The 15,456-nt window shown below is 40.4% G+C and overlaps 1 protein-coding gene across 1 annotated transcript in view; it reads left to right on the top strand.

Annotated features, from left to right (window-relative positions):
• Positions 1–14,939, top strand: part of onecut2 (one cut homeobox 2) — a 29,543-nt gene extending 14,604 nt beyond the window's left edge. The window contains exon 2 of the mRNA XM_020601141.1: positions 14,622–14,939. Within this exon, the coding sequence (XP_020456797.1) occupies positions 14,622–14,911 (290 nt within the window). The 3' untranslated portion in view covers positions 14,912–14,939. The remainder of the gene's footprint in view (positions 1–14,621) is intronic.
• Positions 14,940–15,456: the final 517 nt, after the last annotated feature.

The following is a 15,456-nucleotide window of genomic DNA, read 5'->3' as shown; positions in this document are numbered from 1 at the left end:
TGTGGTGCTGTTTCAGGGTCTTGTGACAGGGGACAGGACACCAGCTGAAGTGACTTTTCAATTTTTTCAAAATCAGAGAACCGACGGCAGAAATCTCTGTGCAGGTCGTCCAGTGATTTGCTGTATTTCTTCACATTTCGGATGGCCTCTTTCTGCATGGTTAGTGTGGGAAAATTAGTGAAAGATCAGCTTGGATTTGAAGGCTCTCACATTTGTGTACATGTCGTGCACAAACTGATCTTTCCCCTGTAGCTTCACGTTCAGCTCAGTCATATGTGAAAAATGTCCACAGCAAACCCAAAGCGTAACACTTTGCCCAAATTTAACCAACGGACACGAGAGTGGTAAAGTAAGTCCTGATGATCCGCATCGGTTTCCTCCAGGAACGTAACAAACTGACGGTGCTGAAGTCCCCTTGCTCATATAACGTTAACAACTCTTACAACTGGATTCATGACATGATTAAGCTGCAGTACAGACTTACACAGTGATTCCTGATGAATGATGCAGTGAAGGAAAATAACATCCTGGTCAGGGTTTTCCTCTTTCAATTTATCCTGGATTCTTTTCAGCAGCCCGATGTTTTTTCCAGTTAAATTTGGTGATCCATCCCTGGTGACATTGGCAAGTTTACTCCAAGGTAGCTTCATTCTCTCTGACAGCAGAAACCCGGTCATATAAGTCCTCTCCTCACGTATTCCCTTTCAGCGACTCCATGGCCAAAAACTCCTCCATTATCTCTAAACTGCCGTTAATCCCTCGGATAAAAATTAGGAGCTGAGCAGTGTCTTTTATGCTGTTAATTTCATCCAGTGCTAGTGAATAAAACTTAAAGGACTCTGCCTTTCTGTTGAACTCGCTGCATATACAGTATCTTTGTCAATCAGTTCCACACAACGAGTCACTTTTCAAACTTGCCTTTGCTCTCCGGACATAAGAGACCTACTGTCTCTACCATGCATTCTCTCAAAAACTGGTGTTAGGTATTTTTAGTCAGATAGAAATTGGATAGATACTTGATGTATTAGAAATGTTTAGATAGGATGTCTAGTTAGACAGTTAAATGCTTAGTCATGCTTATGAGTTTCTACAGGGTACATCTGGTCAAGGATAACTAGAGAGAAGAGTTGATGACTGTCAGCAGACAGGGTGTTTAATATTATTATTATGACGGGTATAACTGTAGCCTTAGCCATAATATGTTCTTATGTTTAATGTCATGACATGTTACTAGAGGTCGTGAGAATGTTTTTAGTTACACACCCCTTAATCAACAGACACACACACACACACGCACATTGATTTGCTTCATGTTTTGACTACTGCTAGAGCCAGCTGCAAAGCTGGCAACAGAGATGTCTCGGTTGACGTTTCTGTGTAGTATGGGGCTAGCCCAACCGAGGGGATATAATGTATAGGCCTGGTGGGTTCAGGGTCTTTCATCTTACATCTGCCTGCGAGCAGTTTGGAGGTGCAAGATACCTGAGCGTGTAATGTTAATTTTACCTGTGTTCATGGAATAAATCAGCACTGTTTTGTAGTTACTTGGACTGTCTCGTCTCTCAGAGTCAGTATGGTAAAAAGTACCGGGTACAACACTGGCCTTCGGAGAAAGGCTTGCTAGCCTTTGCTAGTTTGATTGGCAGCATAAAACTTGCCTTGGTACGTCAAGTCAAATAAAATCAAATTTTATTTGTATAGTGCATCACAACAAAAGTCGTCTCAGGACACTTTACAAAGTAAGGTCTAGACCTTACTGTTATCACTATTATTACCGAGGGAAAACCCAACAAATCACTTGACTCTTGAATCGCAGTTTGTTGGTGAAAAAATTTTGCTGAGTCTCTAAATTAGCCATCAACCTCTGAGCAGTAGCTGTTGTCCACTCCTTATTAAACACGCAGCACTCGCTGTCCACTTTTCTTTTCTTTGATCCGCTCATTTTCACAGAAGGGGTCAAAGAGCAAAGCGAAAAAGTGAAGTAGAGAGGTCTAAAGTGCACCATCTACCGGGGAAACACGGGAATTGCAGGGAAAAGGCAAAACAAATGAGATTTAATGATGACATAATTTAATAATATACTTTGGACAAGTTTGGCGGGTCAAATTAAAAAGCCTAACGGACCGTAGTTTGCCCATGCCTGGCATGGACAGTCTCAAGGTTCAAAGTCCATCTCCAGAGATCTGGCCGTTTCTGTGTCCACTGTGTGCAACACTGTCAAGACATTTACAGCCCATGGTGCTGTAGCTGACCTCCCTGGACACGGACGAAAAAGAAAAGTAGATGACAGATTGCAATGAAGGATTGTTCGAATGGCGGATCCGAACAACTTCAAGGTGCCCTACAGGCACAGTTGGAGAAGTAGCCCTTCAAACTTGAGAGACCTGGAGCAGTTGGCAAAAGAAGAGTGGTCCAAAATCCCAGTAGAGAGATGTAAGAAACTCACTGATGGTCACAGGAAGCGACTGATTTCAGTTATTTTGTCCAAAGGGTGTGCTACCAAATATTAAGTTGAGTTCAATTTTTAGAGTTCTGTGTGGAATAGATCAGATTTGTCCTTTTCTGCTTTTTTGTGTTGTTCCAATGCAAACAAAAGAAAAAAAAAAACACAAGAATACCAAAGAATTTATGATTGCAGTAATTTTCTGGGAGTTAAAGTAGAAATACAGGGGTGTCAGTATTTTTGGCCATGACTGTCTGTTACGTATTGCTTTATTCAGGCTAAACAGAAATATCATCAACTGACATGTTCTTGGTCAGTCTGATAAGTTGTTTTTTTTGCACGTATACATACAGTATACATATCTGTATATAAACGTATAGAGGAGACTATCTGTGTTCCAGGGATATGAAAACCATGTTGATGGAACATTCAAAGCCTTAGTAAAAATGATTTGGAGACTAATAGTTCTGGTTTGGGATAAAAATATTTTCACTTCTACAGTCTCCATAATACTTTGGGTGAGTCTGAAATTATTCCTTATTTATTACCTTTTGTTACCTTTTTTGTCAACTTGAGGGCAGAAACAAATGATAAACACAAGACTGGTATATTCTTTAGTCCTTTGAGCCTATACAGCTAGCACATAGGGGGCAGGTTTTGTATTTATTTGGAGTTGTACCCAACTTTGTCCACCTGATGACTGTAAGTCATATAGTTGCTCTTTAGCTCTGTTTTTGGTCTCCACCAACTAATGGGGGAAATATCTGGTTCTTTATCAGGAATGTACTGCCTTCTGTCTGAACTTTGTCTGTTATTTGGTGCTAGGCTGCTGGCGTACAATGAGTTTTCACTGAATACAGCAGTCTGCTGGTGGGAGTGAACACTCTAAAGTTGCAGGAAAACAAAACAATGAGCTAAAGTTGAAAAGCTCTGCAGAGCTGAGAAGAACTCTAAATTGGTAATCTGATGAAGACAAGTGGGCAGCACTGGGTTAGCACTGTTGCCTCACAGCAAGACGGTTCCAGGTCCAAGCCCGTGGCCTTTCTGTGCGGAGTTTGCATGTTCTCCTCGTGCTTGCATGGGTTCTCTACAGGTGCTCCAGCATCCTCCCGCAGTCCAAAGACATTGGTTGATTGGTGTCTCTAAATTGCCCGTAGGAGTGATTGTGTGTGTGTGTGAGTGGTTGTTCATCTGTGTGTTAGCCCTGCGATGGACTGGCGACCTGTCCAGGGTGTACCCCGCCCCTTGCCCGCAGCCGGCTGGGATTGGCTCTGTGACCCCGTTTGGGACTAAGCGGTTTAGAAAATAGATGGATGGATGAAGACAAGTGTAGAAGACTGTTACACACTGTATTTTTATGTTGCAATTTCACTTTGAGACAATTTTCTACTCAATATCGAAATGTATAATAGGTTTTGGCACACCTGGCCAAGTGGCACCAAGGGGGATTGAATGTTTTGATTTGTTGTCTAGAACAGCAGCCCCTATGTGTCCACATGAGGACAGGACAAGGCTTGAGAGCAAAAAAAAAAAAGGAATAAATACTCCTTTAAATGCAATGGTTTAGTTCAAGTTTGGGTTTATGGTAAGATGAGGAATGGATGGTTATATGTCTCTTTTTAGATATGTTAAGTTACCATCAGTTCATGGTCCGGCAAGCACAAGCTGTGGACTGAACTATGCATCGGTAAATGGCTCAGCCCTGTCCGTTTGATATTTGATGAGTGAGTGACATCAATATCAGACTGGATACTGATATAGGATCAGATCAAGCCCATCGCTACATAATTGTTTTTTACACATGGTACCTGAAAATTAAACTTAATAAAACAACAAAGATGAAAGGAAGGAAAGGATAAATCACTGTTCTGGTTGAACTGCTTACAAATTACACCCCTACTAAATTGAATTTTAGAGGTCGCAGCCAAGAAGGTCAGGCACCACAGCTCTGAGGATTGGTCAAATTGTTCTCCCAGTCCCCTCCATACGTTAATTCAACATATATAGATTTGTTTCATGCAGCTCAGAAAGGGTCGACCATAGTTTTGTTCAATTAAATAAATGCACGTATTAACAACACACAGATGAAAAAACTCACATCTCGCTTTAATTTGATTAACAGCTGATGTTGGTATTGTTGTTGCTGTGGTTTATTATAAATTTCTGTTTGTTTAGCAACGTTCTAACCTGCAGAGTAGCAGATGAAAACTGAACAGTGCCGAATGGCAGAAAAAAGACAATGAGACAGAAAGAAAGAGAGAAGGATGACATCAAACCCCTCTGAGGTCATTTCCTCATCAGCTCAGTGACAGACACTGTGATTGGTCAGCTGCTCTCTCCTGGTGGACATTACAGTGTGTGGGGGTGTGTGTGTGCACGAGTAGAGAGTAGGGAGACCTTTGTTCGCTGATGTCATTAAGGACCGTGTGGACATACAGATTATACACTGATAAACCGTGTTTCTGCACACACACTCACAGATAGATACAGCAACACACACACCGAATACCTTCTCTCTCTGTACCTCTTTATTTCTCCGTACAATCAGACCAACAAATGTATCCATTCTGGATATATATATATATGTGATGTATCTATAACGCAAAACGGTTATTTTATTTATTTTATACTGTAAAAGACCCTTGGGCCCCTCATATTCACACCAAGGCTAAATGTTTTGAGGTGTTACAACAACTGAGTCAGATTGTAAACAAACCCAAGTATCAAGTGAATTGTCACTTATTTTCTCTTTTCCATGTTTCATTATTTATTATTATTTATTTATTATTTTTAGTTTGGAACTGGTCTAATGACATAGCTGCAGCGGTCGCCTGAGCTCTGAGATTTGGCTTCAAACCGTTCAGATGCTAAACAATTGGTTATTTGGAAAAACAAAACAAAAAAAGATCCTTGGGAAGATAGTGATACCTTATTTCTCAGATGATAAACATAAACCCAGTACTGGATGATTATTCTTACAGATTCATTCATGGGCTCAGTTACAACTGGATGTGTGTTTGTGTGAGAGAGATACGAAGACAAAGAAAGTGTCTTTGGTCTGTTGTTCCATTTCCGGTTATCTCCTCAAAAAGGAAGGAGGAAAACGTTGTGGTGCATTAAGCACAACCACACACACACACACGCATACAAACTCATAGTGTTGTGCTGATTGCTAAGTGCTACAATGCTGTGCATCTCTGCATACTCGGTGTGAGTTTAAGTGCTGAGATGCATGAAGTGCCTGGCTGCCATGCTGAGCGTCAGCATCTCACCAAGTCTGCAGACTGTTTTCATAGCGTCTGCCATCAGTCCACTCAGTTATGATGTTCCACTTGGTTTTAGTGATATACAGTAAGGTGTGTCATTTCGTATAACCTTGTGAACCATGACCAGAAATGCACATTAAAGAAGCGCACAATAACTCACAACCCGAGGCCACTGTAAAGTCAGTGAGCCAGTAACGCACTGTGTCCCTTAGACCTTTTCATTTTACAGTAATAAAACATAGCAACAGGGAGACGTGAGAGAGAAACGGTATTTCGATTTTCTGTATGTCCTGCACATATAGTGAATTGACAATAAAAATCTTTGATCTTGATCTAAACAGTCAACACCTGTGCCGACAGAGCCGACAGTGTTAGCTGTACCAGAGTCTCTGGGCCAAATGTGCTCCATGGTCGGCTGCATGAGTCGCTGCTTCGTTAAATACTTTCAAAGCCCTATTTTGAGCATGTGTGTAGGTGGCGGCCATGTCAGTATGTGTGTATCTGTGTGGCTACAAAACTTTGTGGAAATTGAAAACTCAAAAACTGCTTTGCTTGGTGGTCATTTAATTATCTGTTCTTTTTTGGTGATGCAGTGGTTGTGTAGATTTGGGTTTTCGGCACACCCCAGGTATTCCCCACACTGCTCATAAATTACAATATGGATGCATGATTCAAATGTGGGATGTGTTTGTAATATTTTTGGTTTATATTAACATTTCATCTTTGTAGAGACAAAGTACTCTAACATGGCTTAGCAAAACAAATACAATGATTCAACTCAAAATGAGGGTCAATCTCCAAATTAATTTATTAAAATATCAGAATTTGTATCATAATTAGCTAAAAAAAAATAAGGCCCTTTTAAGCAACAAATTAGGACAAATTTTAAGGAGTTTTAACCTGTTAACCTGTAACCCATTAAAACTTTACTGTGCAATCCAGTAATTAATATATATTAATGAAAACTTTAGGATAAATGGTATTTTAAGGGATTCCTGACTCACTGTGAATTGATCTTCTTCCAAAGACTATTCTCAAGCAATAGGAGAATAAAATACTAATGGCTGCTGTCCTTTACCTTTTGCACATGTGAATTTCTGGAGAGATCCTCAGCATCATCTGACCCAGGAAATTCATGTGACTAAGTGTCAGCACTACCAGACTACGCGCTCTACACTAAAAAATACTACTCAGAGCCTGAGACAGTAGGTTAAGTGACAGCTGTGATTATTTAAAGTCACCTGTGACATCATGACGACATCACGCACAGATATCACAGCTGACTAACGATTTTATCCAAACATCGCTCAGCTCATGATGGAGTGTCGAAGCATCCAAGGGCGGCGCCACACACAAGCACTGAAGTGTATGTTGAAGGGTGACTTTACTACTTACCCTGCACTTATATGCCCTCTGTGTAATGGATACCAAGGCTTAAGTGGTAATGGTGCAATAAAAAAGGCAGAGAGAAGGAAGAGGAGAGACATGGAGAAAGAAAGAAAGAGGGAGGGAGAGGGGAGACAGAAAGGTAGGAGGGACAGGAAGATGGTGGAGAGGCAGAGGGAAGGAGACAGGAAGAAAGAAAAGAGATGGAGGAGAAGAATGAGAGAGGAAAGGAAAACAACGGAGGACAGTTAAAGAGATAATGGAAACAAAAGAGAGAGTTGAAAGAGAAAACGAGCAAGAGGCGAAAGCCGCATGACAGACTGAGACAGAAATAAAAGATCATAACAAAGAAACAATGATAGAAGAGATGGACAAAAGAAGAAGGAAAAGATAAAAAATGTTGGAGGAAATAGTGGTGAAAGACAGAAATAGAAAAATCAGCAAAATACAGAATGACACTCAAAATGTCTGAGACAGATAGAGACACTGGAGACGGCCGATGAAGAGATAGCGCTCTCCAGTTGACAGCAGGCAGCTCTTTGTGCTGTAAATCCTTTTTTCTTACAGAATGAAGTCTGAGTCTATAAGGTCCTGACAGACATCCGTGGCTTTATATTCAGCCATATTGATCTTCAAACTCTCTGCTCTCTCTTTTTTAATCTCAATCTGTCTTTACTTCTAAATCTATACCCCTTCATCTCAATACCCCTTCTTGCCCACTGGCTTATCGCAGACAGAGAGAAAATGGTAAAAGAGACAAATGTTCACTATCTTAAGAAGGAAACTTCCCTCTTAGCATATTACAGAATACATTTTTTATGTTAACATTACTTGTGTGAGGGGGACCTTTGTGCATATCCCAGCCGAGGACACATCTCCACCACTTCTATTGTGACATGATTATGGAATTAGAAAGTTTGCTGTGTGGCAAAAACATTTTAGAAACACAAGGACATGTGCCACAGGCAGCTATACTTCTAAACAGTAAATGTACTGGTTTACAACAGGTTGCTTCATTTCCAGCTATAAAACGTTTCCTCAAATGAGCTATCATAAAACACTATTATGTGCACATCCTGATTGTTTTAAATGGGAAAGCCATCAATATTTGGGCTCGTGCAACACTTTTTTTCTGTTTTCTGAGCTGTCATAATTCTTAACATAATTTTTCCCTTTATTTTTGTCAGTAGCTCCTCCAGTGAGAGCTAAAGGGGAACCAGAACATTCATGTTCTGCTGGACAACCCAATCCCCTACAACCAAACCTTACTTAGTGTTGTGTGGTTCCCTCCATTTGTCTAAACGTGGATGGTAATATCCTTTAACTGACACCATTTCGCACATGGCCATTGCCCACACAGGTCAGCAGCTTGACAGACTGAGGTCATTTGAGTGGCAAGCTACAACAATGGATGGGAAGGAGCACCATGGATAAGGGATGGTGTTCACGCCGTGGAAAAACTTCATGGGAACTGTGGATTTTTTTATGTTAACAGAAGCTAATGAAACAGTGACTAGACATGGTGTGACATCAGGATTCTGGCTCTATGTCTTGGTTCAGCCCTTACTATATGAGTTCATACAGTATTCTAAGCTGTTATTTACTATAACGTTGTGACTATTTTACGAGCAGCTCCACTTCTTGTTGTTGGAACAAGACACATGCACGGCACTGCGGAGACGGAGGCTGTCACGCTAAAGCTGCCAAGCTGTGATCTATCCCCGTGGTGAGGATGAAAACAGTCTGTAATGACTCTGCAAAGCTCCACTTTCTCCTCTCTCTCTCCGCCTGTCTGTAAGATGAAACCAAAGCCCACTGGCTCAGTCACTTCCCCTCTCTAAACTTTTACTTTAAATAAACTTTCTATATTGCAGTCCACAAATACTGTAAAATAGAACACAGAATGCTTTAGGGAAACATGAATGATCCACTCTCCTCATCGTGCCCGTTACCCCATTACCCTCTTCTCCATTTCACTTGGCCCTCCCTAGACTCTCCGCTCTCTGTCTTCTCTGCTTCTGTATATTCACTTTAAATGGCTGTTTCAATAAAACATTACCTTGATGTCTGTATTGACATTCAGCAGCCCTTGACTCTTAAAACCTCAGTATAACACACTGATATGTTTGCAGTGTGTGTTACCAGCTCTTGAGCGTCAGCACCTGAGTCATCCCTCAATGAATGAAGGAATAGAGAAAAGGCTTTAAAAGGTGCGGTAACACCTCTCAGCTGCCGTATTGACCTGTTGTAAGCAGTGGTTGTGAACAGCTGATTGTATTTTTAAAACGTATCCATTGTATTTCTGAATAGATGTGGTTAACTGCTGTATCAGACTTGCTTCTGGACACATATACCTGGCATTCACCCTCAAATGGTTTCAGCAGTTTAAAAAAGGTCTGCGGTGGGTTGCCAAAGCTGATCTTTAAAGCTACAGTATTATGGTAGTGCTCCACTGTGCTCTACTACGGTCTGCTACGCTCCGCCACACTCTGCCCAGCTCTTCACTGTGTATGGATCAGAAAAGGTTGGGACGGTATATAAAAGCAAAAACTATCTGGGGTGTACTCTCTGAAGAAGAAGTAGCAGATAATGGATGGATAATTTGATGTTTGATTGCGGAATGATTACACTGGTGAGGCGGTCGACAGATGATCATTGTGGGGATGAGCATAATGACAGAGATGAAACTAGTTGGGATGAAAATAAAGATAGTTGTGATGATGATGTGATTAACTGAGTGATAAGGATTTTGAAGTTGATGACAGTGCAGTTGCTGGAATGAAAACACCTTTTATCACCTCTAAAGCTCGCTCATTAACACAATGTAGTTTTTCTTGTGTTAGCTCAACACAAGCCATAATGTAAATGTCATTTATGATTTTATGGCGGTAAGTGATGTAAATTTTGTTCTACAAAAACAATACGTCCATCCGCCCAGTACTTCTGTGCATTATCTCTAGTCAGATTGCTGATCAAGGGTTTTGTTCTCAGTACTGGCACAATGCTACCAACCCTGTCAACCTCGTGATGCAAGAAAGTGTGCACACTAACTAGGGCCAGCTGTTGTTCGCCAAGAAATATTTCCAACAATTAACTCCCACCCCCAAAACCACAAATAGCTATTTTTTACATTTCTCTTAACATATACAGTAAGTGTGCTCCAATGTGCTAATTAGTGAGTCTCAACAGAGCCAGGCTGGTTTCCAGCCTTTATAGTAAGGTAACTGCATCTAAGGTAAGGTAACTTCAGTGCCATAATCAGTCATGAGATCCATATTCATCTTCAGTACGTTTCCCAAAATGAAAATCATGTAATTACTTTATCATTATATTGCTACGAGTCATTGTGCCGAAGCTGGCTGTGACTGTGATGAGTTTTCTTTAAGATTAGGACTGGGTACCCTTTCAAATATTTCTGCACTCATTCTGTGTACAATACCTGTGTTTTGATACTGATGCCAAAAGGGCTTTTGATACCTTATTCTGAGATATATTCATGTGTTTCTACAAAACCCTGATTTTCATTTAACTAAAGAAACCAACGGAAGCAAGAACTTTACATCTCTGATATTGTATGAAATGGCCAAAATTATAATTTAAACCAGGAACTGTCTGTTGAAGTAGTAAACACAAAACAATCCCACCAGAGATTTGATGGCAGCGTTCGTCTTGATGGTTTTTAATGCTAGAGACACATTTGAGCATATCAAAAAAAAAGCATTGTAGTTCACTACCAAGCTCTAATTTACAGTAGATATTATCATGTGATGACTGCAGAGGTGACTACAATTATGACAAACCTTGTGCTCAGATCCTTTTGTGAAGGTTTCAGTAATGGATATTCAGATACTGATGATGTCATGACAAGTGCTGATCACACTAATGACAGTGATGACTGTGGTTGTTTACTATGAGTGTGTATCATGAAAGAGACAAACACTGCGACGGAGCAGCGTGTCACATGAATTACACTGAGAGAAAAAAAACAGAAGGAGAAGGTGAGTGACTCTTTATATTTTCTGCTGATCTCGTTTGCCGTTAGAGGTGCATTTAGCCACACACTGATGTCTACTGAGAGCTGATGAAAGATGGAGGAGCCCTGCTTTATTCATCCTATTGATTCAGCCCTTACCTTTAAAGAACACCCACCCCTCCCCCTTACTTACTCTCAATCCCCGTCTTTACTCTCGCCCCTCGTCAAACTGGTTAGCCCCTTTTAAATAATATAGTTGCTTATTTGATGCTCAATGTAACCTCGATCAGAGGAAAAAAGTCTAATTGAATCACTCAAGCGTGCTCTTTCAACACTGACAGCAGACACTGTTTGTGTGTGGTGGCGGCTGATTCTCATTGCTCCTGGTTCACAAAGATGTCTCTGATTTTAAAAACCTTGTGGGTGAACTGGGGGTGAACTGCTGCTGCTTTTCACCGAGCTACAGTAAGCAGAAAACAGGAGGGGGGTGGGGGTACACTTGAAATTTATTTACAATATTAAAAATAGTATTTCATTATTTTCTTACTTTTTATTGACCAGTTTTAAATGTTGCTGTGTATAAAAAAAGAAAATCCCTTATATAACCACAATTATCAGACAGGCACTGCCTTCCTATATTTTAAGGGTTCATTCTTTCCACCTACAAGGATGAAATTATGACCATCCACCAAAATACATGTTATACAGCATGGGAGCATGTGTTGAGCCTCTCTGTGTTTTATGATCTCATTGTCTGCTTTTCTTTGAATTCGCCTTTAAGTTTTATTAATTTAAATATTATTTTTTTTAAATTTGATAACCATCCTGATGATATCATTATTATTATTATTACTATTATGAAGCTGAAGACAGACTTCTCTCTCCATTTTAGAACCTGAAGCTGTACACAAGTCAAATTTCACAGTAAAAGCCTAGTGGATGGATTATTTTGACACTAGCTGGACTGAGCTTTTACACAGGTGTTATACGGGTGTCTGCAGTAGTAGGAGTTGCAATAATATAGTGGCAATGCTAATAGACATAGAAGCTGATTAGCTGTGGCAGGCAGCAGTGTGTTTCCTGTAGTCAGGTAACAGGTGTAGTAGATTTAGCTGCAGCAGTAATGAATGTAGTTGTGGCAAAAGCAGTGATAGTAGCAGTAGTAACAGACACAGTAAAATTCAGCAGTATTAAGATTTTAGTATTAACATTGTTTTTTTGTATTTTTTCAGGAAAGCACCTCAATATTCCACATAGTTACTTTTCATCTCCCTCCGAGTATAAATAAAGTGGAAATATTTGGGCATTTGTGAGGTGACAGTTATTAATCTAATAGTCCTCCCATTAGTCTGTTGGCTCACAGTAAGGTATCTTATCACAAAGATCAGCCAGTAAATAGTCAGGTCCAAAGTCCAAGACTTGTCTCTAGTTTAGACTTTGAATAAACAAAACAGAACTGTTGCACATTTTTGGGCTCATGTTTGTGCTGCCTTAATATAATACTGTTAATAATGAATGTAAGTTGAAAGCACCTTTACATACAGCAATGACAAAATAATACAGTTCTTTAAAACACACCTAGGAGCAAACTGATATAAAAAGGCACAGTAATATAATTTTTAAAAACTCTATAAAACTGGTTAAATGAAAACAGGTTTAAATGAGGCCACGTGTGGAGGTTGTGCATCGGTTTTTTTTTTTTTTATAATCATGATTTAAAATTTTGATGCAGTTGTTTTATGGACAGCTTAATTTCTCTGTTCTCTGATGGTCCAAATGATTCAAAGCATAGCCTACCTACCCGTCCTTCCTCTTTGTCTCACACAACACACTACACCCATATTCACAGATCAATAGTGCCACCTGTCAGTTACCAATGATATTACAGCCACAACAGTTTGACTCGACTCCGTGGAGGATTAAAATTCAATAACTCCTCACAACGTTTCACTCATTTATGCAGAGACCAGAAGAAGAATTACTGTGATAAAAAATAGGGTCAATTGTATTTATATGTGAGCCATGTATTTCTTTCTTTGACTTCCAATAGAAACACTTCAGATTTTAACCATTCTTTTCCTTAAAAGTTCCCTAAAATCAAACTAAGAAGTTTTATTTCTTACTTATTCACCCCTATGGCATTTTTTTGTCATCAAACCCACAAAATGTTATTTTAAATTCTAGCAGAGATACCAACATTTCCAAACATACCAGTATCTGGCTGAATGATGCATAGGATATACTGAATATTTTCATTTTAAAAAGTGTCGTCTGGGGTTCGAATGTTTCATGTGTTGTTATCATTCTGTATAACCACCTATGATGAGACATGACAGGGAGCAGCAGGCAGACAGAAATCTTTCATCTGCTGTCAGGTCACTAAACGCTGTGATGAGAGGCTGAGAGGTAGTTAGGTAGAGGCTGTTGTTGTTGTTTGTGTGTGTGTGTGTGTGTGTGTGTGTGTGTTTACAGTGAGGATAGTTTCCCCTTACATAATAGTTTTGTTACTGAATTGAGTCCTTGACCTGATTCTTATCGATCAGCCTGGCTCTGACTTGTGCATACTTAATTCAGAGTGGTAATCAAATCAAACGCACCAAGACTTCCTCCTCCTCCTACTCACTGTCTAGGACAGAGCAGAAGACACTGGTCGTCATGTTATAAACAATGACAGACCTGTAAAAACAGAGCCAAAAACAGGTGTCTTGTAACGTAATATTGTACACTAAACAATAAAGTACACAACAGTCTCTGTTTTATTTCCTTTTTGCTTTCTGATGGAATAGTAGCTAATTTTTTTTAACTTTATACTCATGGAACTGGCCCAAGACCCATTTCATGTGGTCTCCATTTGGTTTAGTATACAGCTTTCATATCGGCCTGAACAACATCCAACAGGAAAAAGCAAAAGCACCAGAGTTTGTTTGAAATAAACAGTTTAGGGGTGACAGCATGCCAAACCTTCACCATTAAACGTCACGTCATCAAAAATTTCACTTCTCTCATGAATTAGGGATGGGCATTAGAATTATTTTGTGAGGTCAATCTAAGATGAATATTTGATTAGTCGTGACTTAATTGCATCGCTGTGACACGGCCTCCACTCAGACCAAAAAAAAACTATCTGACCTACCAATTTTGTAAATGACTCCTCATTGTGCACTATCTGACCTACCAGTGAGGGAACCATTTTTGTTGCAATTTTGTAAATGACTCCTCATTGTGCTGGTAGAACTGAGGAAAGACAGCTCCATCCCATATAACTAATCAAATAATTCATTATTCATGCACATTCCTAATTTGAATCTGTTGATAAAGTAATGACAAACTGCTCAGCTCAGACAAACAGCAGGTAAACTGGTATCAGATGTACAGAGGAATAAGAATATCTGTCAACAAGACCTTCTGTTTGTGTTTCATATGAGGCATTGCTAAATCCTTTTTCCTCTCTTCTTCACCCCACCTCCTCATCCTTTCCTCTCACATCCTCTCATCTCCCTCACTGTCTTCTCTCTCCCTCTCCTTCCTGACATTTGTTCCTCCCTCCTCACAGCGTGCAAACGGAAGGAGCAGGACACGGTGAAAGAACGAAACAACACACCAAAGAAGTCGCGGCTGGTCTTCACCGACCTGCAGCGGCGCACCCTGCTGGCCATCTTCAAGGAGAATAAGCGGCCTTCCAAGGAGATGCAGCTCACCATCTCACAACAGCTGGGCCTTGAACTCACCACCGTCAGCAACTTCTTCATGAATGCCCGTCGCCGGAGCCTGGACAAATGGACAGATGAAGGAGCCAGCCCCGGCGCTCAATCTTCGGCGTCCAGCACTTGTACCAAAGCATGATGACAGATGGCGAGAAGAGGAAAGGGGAGGGAAGTGACAGGGAGGGGTTAGGGTGGGGCAGGGAGGGATTGAGTGGTAGAGGGTGTGGGTCAAGGATTTGTCCGGTCGAAGCGAGGAGTAAAACCAAACTTTTTACATTTTATTGTTTTGCTTTTGTCGAGGGTGACAAACTGAGAGCGGGGCTGCTCACTGCGACGACTTGTTTGTAGCCAAACCGCCTTTTTCAAATTCATTGCAAATCCATAAAGGAGCTAAAGGGTAAACTCACCTATAAAACATACAAACCTCACTGGGGGGGAGCGCAAACTTTCGAATCATAGACTTTCACTGTTGATGTCTCTAGCAGGAGATAAGCTGACATGCTAGCCCAAATACCAAAGACCAGAAGACGATGTGCGTTTTCTATTATGCAATATAAGCTAGGAACCAACCAAACAAGAAACAAAAGAAAGCTTTATGACTGCAGAATGTGCTAGAAGCTCTAGGATGAGATGGTACTTTGAACCTCAGATGTCCAAAGACAGTAAGACTTTCAGCTTTAGAAG

The sequence above is a fragment of the Monopterus albus genome, unplaced genomic scaffold (genome assembly GCF_001952655.1).
Source record: "Monopterus albus unplaced genomic scaffold, M_albus_1.0 scaffold50.1, whole genome shotgun sequence".
NCBI lineage: Eukaryota > Metazoa > Chordata > Actinopteri > Synbranchiformes > Synbranchidae > Monopterus > Monopterus albus.
This window is presented reverse-complemented; position numbering and strand designations above follow the sequence as displayed.